The sequence below is a fragment of the Castanea sativa genome, chromosome 3 (genome assembly GCF_040712315.1).
Source record: "Castanea sativa cultivar Marrone di Chiusa Pesio chromosome 3, ASM4071231v1".
NCBI lineage: Eukaryota > Viridiplantae > Streptophyta > Magnoliopsida > Fagales > Fagaceae > Castanea > Castanea sativa.
In genome coordinates this window covers 33,678,981-33,688,241 of record NC_134015.1, presented here as the reverse complement: position 1 = coordinate 33,688,241, position 9,261 = coordinate 33,678,981, and the positions used below count along the sequence as shown (strand labels likewise).

Here is a 9,261-nt window from a genome sequence, read left to right as displayed (position 1 = left end):
GTATCCCAAACAAACATACAGAGGAGGTGTACTCGCCAGTTACTATTAGGCCTCGTTTGGGGGGGGGGGAATGGAAAAAAAAATTAGAATATTCTTTTCTTCCTTTATTTGGAAGTTTTAATGGAATGAATGGAAAGTTCATTCCCTTGTTTGGGAGTTTAAGTGGGAATAAGTGGAATGGGTAGGAAAGAATGTTCTAGTTTTGGTGTTCAGTCATGGGCCCTTTAAGGAATGCTTTTGTTGGAGTCATCACAATGTGCATCTCATAAAACCAATTTGCAGAATTTTTTTTGCATATAACTTTATTTTTTTAATATTTTAGTTAGTTGTTTAATTTGCAAAACTATTCAGCAAACTAACATCTCAAGTTTCTAGAACTCAAGTTCCAAGATAGAACTCGAGTTTCTAAGACTCAAGTTGCAAGTGGTGACATCTGATGTGGAAAAAAATCCACGTGGAACTCGAGTTTTTAAGACTCAAGTTCCACCTCTTTCCCAGTAGTTTGTTCATGTGGAACTCGTGTCTAAAAACTCGAGTTCCACCATTTTCTTTCAAATCAAACTGTTCGTCTTTGTCTTCTTCTTCTTCTTCTTCTTCCCCTATTCTTTCTCATCTGCTTCTGCACTTCTTCATTCCAAATCACTTCATCTGTTTTTCAGATCATTCTGCTTTTTCGGATCTTCTTCTCCAAATTCTTCCTCTGCTTCTCCAGATCTCTATTTTGCTTCTCCAGATCATTCCTTTGGTTCTTCTTCATCTTCATCTGTAGATACTTCTATAGAAATCAAGTTTGAAGCTCAAGTTCCACGTGGATAAATTGCTCTAGCTCAACACCAGAACTCGAGTTTTTGAAGCTTGAGTTTGTCTTTGAACTCGAGCTTCACAGATTTGAGATGCTAGTTTCCAGTTTTGTTTCCACCACATGCTAACTTATTATATTGACTCCCACGATTATGCTAGTTAGAAAATTACCTCCCAATTTGCATTGAGCCGATTAGCATTAATGATCTTGAACCATTTATGCTTAAGAAAACTTATGTCTCAACTTCAAGCCCACTCAAAAACAAGTGAACCTTCTATTTACAGTAAAATCAAAGAAACCTTCGGGATATTAATTGCCCAAAAAGATAAAGGTTTGTGGAGGTAAGGATAGGTTGGAAGGGCTTGCTCTTCGAAGTGAAAACCGAGAAGTCATTGAAGAAGGGAATAAAGGGGAAAATAACCATTCAAATTTAATTATAAAAGGAGAAAATCTCATTCACCCAAAACAACATTAAAACATAACACATCACAAAAAGAGCAACAAGAGGGAGAAGTAGAAAATATACATACATACATACATACATACATACATACATATATATATATATATATATATATATATATATTTATAGAAAAAATAAGGAGAAAAGAGAAAAAAATAGGATCGGTCGACAACAATAGAGAATTAGTAGAGAACTAGAGTACCCTATAATAGAGTATTATTAGCATGCACCACTAAGATAACTTCTTCTCTCTCATTTAACCATCATCACCTGAATCTCTTGAAAAGAGGCATTCAAGTAAGGCCACTTTAATTCGAGTCCCCAACCTCACTGCTTTGTGCAATATTGAGTTTAAGAAATAAGGTTGTGAGGGTTAGGGCCGAACTTGTGGTCCATTCAATGGCTAAAAAAATTAATGATTTTTTTTTTGGAACTATCCTAAATAATTTTTAAAAAATTAAAAAAAAAAAAACCTTATCATGTTGGCCCCCAGACCCGATAATATACATATATATTTAAGAAAGTCTAAAAATAAACATAACTTTCATTTAAATAGAAGAATAATGCTAAAGATATAAACTATTTACAAAAAATATTACAAACTGCTGATGCAATAAGTGGGTATTGGTAAATGAAAAAGTGATATTAACGTTGGGCCTAAATAAAAACTAATAAGAGGTTGGTCACATCAATATTTTGTAAAAATATTATAAAATATAATACAATCCAAAATCCTTTTTTTTTCTTTTTAGTTTTTTCATTTTCCCATTGCTGCTGCAGTTTTGTGTTTACAATATAAAAGTAAAAGTTTTATGTGACTAAACTAGACAAGAAAGAGTGAAAGACAAGCTTGAAACTTCCATAGACCCCTCACCCATGCACAGTACTCCTATGTTACTTTACTTTTCATTTGCTTTCTTTTTTATTTTCCTTATAAAATATTATTTGTTATTATAATAATCAATATATTATATACCGTACGGTATTATAATATATAAATGTACTTGATTACTTTGATTAAAATATACCATATATACGACTATATTTACATGTATTTAGCACTTAAAAAAAAATTAATATGTATTTAGTTGTTGTTTATAGCACATATTGAGTTATGAAGTATTGTACATTACTATCTTAGATTTCACACGCGCACACAAATTTTTATAGATTGCCCCCCAAAGATAAATTCTTGGCTCTGCCACTGGATCCATTCCATATATATATATATATATATATAGAGAGAGAGAGAGAGAGAGAGAGAGAGAGAGAGAGAGAGTATGTATGCTAACCTAATGTGAATTAACATTTACTTAATAGTATTTTCTTTGCAATTTGGAGTTTGTATAGAGAGTTGTAGCAATAGAGGAAAAGACAAATCTCGTTTTATGACAAAAGAAAGTGGAGAAAAGTTCCATAGTAGCGTAAAGTGGAGAAAGGTTCCACAGTAGAACAAAACGTCAAAAGCACAAGATTTTATTGCACGAATGCTCTCCGAACTATAGATTTAAAGTTTGTGCACAAACTGACAACGACGGGATGGGACTTCAAAGCCTGTTCTGCGGTAGTAGCAGGCCCAACTCCTTTCTTAGTAAAGGCCCATACAAGAAGCTATCCACTAGTCTTAGGACACATGTCTAGGGTGTGAAAAGGAAGAAAAAAGACCCCAACAATATCTTTTATACCATGTTTCATATATATTATTTTATTCTTATAATTTACATTTAAATAATATAAATTGAATATAGTATTTCTTCATTTTACTTTGCAAGATATATATATATATATATATTGTTATTTATTTAATTAATAATGTAATATATTTGATATAGATCATGTCCAACCTTACAAAACTTGAATTCGTAGCCCTTGACATCTTGAGCAAGAATTATTTATCATGGATCCTTGGTGTCGAGATCCGTCCCGAGGAAATGAACCACGCATTGATAAATCTTAAAGCAGAATCTACTACTCCAGTCCTGACATGACAAGTGTAGGAATGGTGAGTTTTATGTGGTACAAAATGTTGTTTGCTGAAAGAGTTATCTAATGTATGAGGGCGAGGCCCTATTTGGCGAACACCGTTGAGAGGCTTGTTCCATGAGCGGTCCCTTGGGGCATATGTATCTATCAATTTCACAAGCCCTCAAAACTACGGTCCCGTATCATACCCTAAGTGTACTACGCTACGCCGAACCCTAATGGCAATGGGTCCAAGTTTCAACTCTTGTCCATAGGCAAGCCAAGAAGCTTGGTCTTTGTTGAGTTTGTCGATGCTAAATGTCATTGAATTGAGGTTTATGTATGATAATGACAAAAAATCACCAATTAGTCGCGCAGTCCTCACGTGCTCGAAACAACACCTGCACAACACAAAAAAGAGAAGACCTAACAGAGAGCACCGGTGTGGTGCCGGCCAAAAACCCTTCAAATGTCAAGTTAGAACTTTTCACAACTCTAGAGTGCTAGAGCTAGGATGAATTATGCGTACCTTGATTTGTGAGGGCTTTGAGATATTTATAGTAGCATAGGGTTGACATCGTGCCTTGGCCAAGAGGTTCTTTCCTTCTAGGAGAGTATCACCTCTTGAGTATTCTGTATTTCCTAGAGATCTTTTCCTTATAGGGAAGACCATCATCAATGGCGTATATTACAGAAACCTTCTCAATTAGAGTTCTGCTCGTATTGGGACTCTTAGAGCAACTCGTGAGACGCAAGTTATTTCCATTTATGAGTCCTTGTAGACTAGGCAAACCAGATGAATGCCACGTGGCTTTTATATCCGTCCATTATGTATCCGTAAATCTTGGACCCGTCCTTTACTAGCCCACCGGCCCAATGCCGTCCTGTTTGTTCAAACGTGTCCGTCACTTACTTTTTTCATCCTCTTCAGCTGCCCCCTCACTCCTTGGGTCCATGATTACAAAGTGGACGGACCCGTGGAGTGACGATCTTTCTATTCCTCGAGAACCAAACCTATCGTGACAGGCTGGCTAGGGGTTGTTTATGATGTTGGACACGTGGCATTCACCCAGTAGCTCGTCACTCAAAATGAAGCGCCCCTTCATATTCCGTGCCTTTTGCTCTATATAAACTCGCCTTCCCTCCCCTCATTCTTAACTTTTCATAGAAATCTTGAAATCGGAGCATCACCGTCGCCTTTGCAAGGAGTCATACTGTTCAGCCAGTTCATCTGTCGTCTATCACCTCATATTGCTCAATTTCAACTGGTATGTACTCTTTTCATTGAACCTTTTCTTTTTAAATCTCTGTACTTTTTTAGATCCGTCAGTGTTTTAGGATTTTTCGTCACATGTAGGTGACAGATGTCTAGTGCATCGAGTAATCATTCGTTTGTCCGCGACGGGGCGGGCTACGATGAAGGATTCCCATCAGGTCAAAAAGACCCTAACGCTTCAAGTGAAGAAAGGAATCTGTCCTATACTTCTCCTTCCTTAGATGATGAGGGTTTAGAGACAGATAGGCGTTGATCCCCCAATCCAATCCGTCATTGGTCCTGACAGCTTTAGGGAGTTCATAATGCTACCCCTGTCAACGGTCAACGATTTTAGGTCCTCGGTCAAAGAATCTCACTTCAAAACTCTTAAGGCCAAGTACCAAATTCCTGACAACATTTGCTTCCGTCTACCTCATAAGTCATAGAAATGTTACTATAAGGGCGTTAAAGGTGTCGGAGTTTATGAGCAGATCCTAAAGGCAGGGTTCAGATTTCCCCTAAGCTCTCTCCACCGTCGCCTCCTTCAGTATCTAGGTTTGGCCGTCACACAAATCTCCCCAAACGCCTGGAGGGTCTTTCTCAGCGTGGAGGTCTTGTACGGGGCCATGTCTAACAGTGCGCGAAGGTTGACGGTGGAAGAATTCTTTCACTATTACCATCCCACTGAGATTACACAATCAAGGGGTATGTATAGCTTTGTGGCCAGGAGCCCGTTGTTGAGGCTCGTGCGCGATACCCTTGATTCTAATAGAAACTGGAAGAGTACGTATTTTTTCATGGAAGAGGACGAGTGGATGTGTCGTCCAGGCGGTAACAAATATATGCTCGTCAACACAACATAGGGCATAATGCCTCCATCTGGTATGCACCCGTCTAGTTTTCACCTGTATATGCTCAAGCCTTGCTTTACTTTTACCATGTTACCCTAACCTTCTTCTTTTGTAACTCGGAATCGTCCACAAGTCTCACTGGAGCAGTGGAACTTCCTGGAGAAAATTTTTAACAAGACCAAGCTCGAAGAGAGGACGTGGGCTAAATTGGTTACCCTTGACACACTCCATCCATTAGTATTGTGAAGGTCCTAAGCCCATTATAGCTGCCCGTTGTTACGATGCTAGAGTTCGCAAACGTAAGTTCGTCCCCTAATGCTTTTAATTTCTTTTCTGCTTTATATTTCCCAATGCTATATATTTGTCCATTTTTGCAGAAATGGACGATGTTAAAAGAAGGGCCTTCATCAAACAGCAAACGACCAAAAAGAAATTGGAGGCTGATCAACCCTCCAAGGGGACGGGTTCAGCCATCCCATCTAAAAGGAAGCAACCAAAGAAATCTGACCGTCATCCTAAAAAACCCAAAACCATCCCTAAGCCCGTTGTAGGGTTAGAAGCTGAAACCAAGAGAACAGTCACTCCTCTAGGGCCGAGAAAGGGCAAAGGTTTGATGAAAGGTCTAGCCATCGTCGGTGAAAAGCCACCCATCCTCCTCCGAGAGGACTCTAAGTATGCATTGGAAAAGCTCTCGTCTATCATCACTATCGACGACTATAAGGATCTTAGCAACCATGCTACAGAGGCGATGGGGGAGACGGATCCGTCTATCCTTGATTATTATCATTATTATTTTTTACCATACTTGTGGCTTCTTTGCTTTCAGGCGATGTTGATGGTGAAAGGACTGATGGGTCGTTGTCTGAACCATGAGATGGCCTTGGACTGTCTCAGGAAAAAGTCTAACGCGACGGAGGATGAGCTGAACTGTCTGAAGGCTTGGAAGGTGGGCATGGAGAAAAAATTTGCCTACTCTGAGCAGGTCAGGGGAGAGCTAGAAAAGTAGACAGAGCAGCTGATGCAGATCCTAAAAGATAAAGAAAAAGAGATCATGGACGCCAAGGGTCAACTCCGTCAGGCTAAAGAGGAGGCGATACGTGAGTACCGTGATTCCGACCTCCTCTTAGCGGAGCTTGGTAGCTCCTTTGCTGAGGGTTTTGATGATGCCCTCCATCAGGTCAAGGCTTCATATCCAGATCTGGACGTGTCACACATCACTATTGACGTTCAAGTCAATCCGTCCACTCTGTGAGTACGGATGATTTGTTTGCCGTCAATGACCCTCTTGTGAATGAAGACCCGACTCCCATTGAAGGTCAAGTGAAGCCCATCAAAGATGATGTCCATCAACCAGACAATGAAGAGAAGATTGAAAACACTCCCCAGCAGTAGTAGTCTTTTTTTTTTTTTTTGAAAGGATATTAAGGACAACTTTGTCCGTCGTATTTTTTTGTATGTGGACATATTCCCTTTTGTAGGGCCTAAGTGATTCAATTGCTTGCTTTTTATCCATCTACTTGTATATTTGATTGCCCTTGCTTTTATCCAACGTGCAACCCCTAATTTAGCGTCCGTCCCATAGACAAATTTTTAACAGGCTGTAGGGGTCCATCCATATGTGGATTCGTCCATTTCACAGTTAAAGTTTGATCATTTAACCAGTCCATATGGTGTTAAATATGTGTAGCCGTCCTCTTAAGGACTTTTCTTTAAATATGAATGGTCGTTGAGCCCATCTTCTTTATGGACTCGTTGAATTGCTATCATCCTATTGGACGAAACCGTCCACTTATGTGGCCTTGACAAGCCGTCGTTTTCGTCCACTTTAGATTTGTAGTTGTAATTTTTGTCCATTTTTATGGATCATCAATTCACAGACTTGTTATATTTCATCCTTCATAGGATGACCCGTCCACTTTACGGACTTAATGAATTCATCCTTAATGGGATAATCCATCCATTTGATGGACTCGGTGAATTTCATTCTTCCTAGAATGATCCGTCCACTTTATGGAATTCATAAACTCATCCTTCAAGGGATGACCTGTCCATTTGATGGACTTGGAGAATTTCATCCTTCCTAGGATGATCTGTCCACTTTATGGACTTCATAAACTCATCCTTCATGGGATGACCCGTCCATTTGATGGACTTGGTGAATTCCATCCTGTCTAGGATAATCCATCCACTTTATGGACTTCATAAACTCATCCTTCTTGGGATGACCTGTCCATTTGATGGACTTGGTGAATTCCATCCTTCCTAGGATGATCCGTCCATTTTATGGACTTAGTAGACTCATCCTTCATGGGATGACCTGTCCATTTGGTGGACTTAGTAAATAAATCTCAATGGAAAATATTCAATGTGTCCTGAATAAACTCCTATAAGTAGAATATTGTTTCTAAAAAACAAGAAAATTGTCCTTTGGGCATTGGGTGTATTGTAGAAAATAAAATCTAAAAAACTAAAGCTATTTGAAACAATAAAATGGAAAAGAATGTGATGTTATCGTCCACTGGTAATACTTCTTCAGGTGCTCTGTGTTCCATGGGTGATTCAACCTCTGTCCTTTTAGTGTCTCCAGGTAGTACATTCCCTTCCTATGCCATGAGGTGATCTTGTACGGTCCTTCCCAGTTGGTTCCTAGCTTTCCCTAGAAGGCATCTTTTGTTGCGCCAATTACTTTCCTTAAGACAAGATCTCCAACCTGAAAGTTCCTGTGCCTGACCTTAGAATTATAATGCTTCGCCATAAGGTTCTGGTACCGTGCTAATCTTTGCTCTGCTGTTGCTTTTACTTTGCTCGGCCGTTGCTTTTACTTTGCTCGGCCGTTGCTTTTACTTTGTCCACCAGATCAAACTATAAATGCATGGCTTCATCGTTCTTGCTCTCGTCGTGGTTCTCAACCCGGTAGCTCGTAAGCCTTACTTCTGCTAGGATGACTGTCTCGCTACCATATGCCAGACGAAACGGTGTCTCCCCCGTTGGTGTCCTTGTCGTTGTCCTGTATGCCCATAAAACACTCAGTAATTCATCCGGCCATATGTCCTTTGCCCCTTCGAGCCGAGTCTTGATGATTTTGAGCAATGATCGGTTCGTGACTTCAACCTGTCTGTTGGACTGTGGGTGGGCGGGTGACGAGTAGTGGCTCCTGATCCTTAGTTGTGAACAGAAATCTCGGAAATGCGTTGTTGTCGAATTGCTTCCCATTATCTGAGACAAGCACCCTTGGAATACCATACCCGCAAATGATGTTCTTCCATACGAAATTTCGAATATTCTTTTCTGTGATAGTGACCAAAGCCTCAGCTTCCACCCATTTGGTGAAGTAGTCTATGCCGACCACTAGGAACTTCAACTGCCTTACTGTTGTTGGAAAGGGGCTCATGATATCTAACCCCCATTGCGCGAACGGCCATGGGGCCATCATAGGGGTGAGCTCTTCTGTTGGTTGCCTTATAAGATTGTTAAACCACTAGCACTTGTCGCAAGCTCTGACGTATGCGTCGGTATCTTTTTGCATTGTTGGCCAGTAATATCTTGCCCAGAGTAGCTTATGCACCAAAGACCTCGATCCAGAGTGGTTTTTGCAAATTCCTTCATGGACCTCCCTCATAATGTAGTCTGACCCTTTAGAGGCAAGGCACCTCAGGTAGGGTCGGGAGAAACCCCTCTTGTATAGAATGTCTTTAATCAAGATGAATCGAGCCGCTTTAACCTTCAACTTTCTTGCGGTCTCCTTGTCATCTGGTAGCTTGCCGTCCCTTAGGTAGGTGGCTATCGGGGTCATCCAACAGTGTTTATTGCTTACTTCCTGCACGCCAGTACTGTCTATTAGTGATGAGAGTTAAATGAAGGATAATACCTGGTCAGGGATGATCATAGGCTCTGCTGAAGCCGCTTTTGCAAGTCGGTCGGCACCTTG

At 40.1% G+C, this 9,261-nt stretch overlaps 1 protein-coding gene across 1 annotated transcript; it reads right to left on the bottom strand.

Moving 5' to 3' along the window:
- Positions 1-8,195: 8,195 nt before the first annotated feature.
- LOC142628839 (uncharacterized) lies at positions 8,196-8,763 on the bottom strand. The gene is made up of 2 exons (XM_075802877.1): positions 8,507-8,763; positions 8,196-8,340 (listed from the first exon to the last, which is right to left on the bottom strand). The coding sequence occupies exons 1-2, from the start codon at positions 8,761-8,763 to the stop codon at positions 8,196-8,198; spliced, it is 402 nt and encodes a 133-aa protein (XP_075658992.1).
- Between the last annotated feature and the right edge of the window lie 498 nt (positions 8,764-9,261).

Coding starts and splice junctions, on each gene's coding strand:
- LOC142628839 (XM_075802877.1), bottom strand. CDS start 8,763: ATGGCCCCATGGCCGTTCGCGCAATGGGGGTTAGATATCATGAGCCCC. Junction 8,341..8,506: donor AACGCATTTCCGAGATTTCT/GTTCACAACTAA, acceptor ATGGGCATACAG/GACAACGACAAGGACACCAA.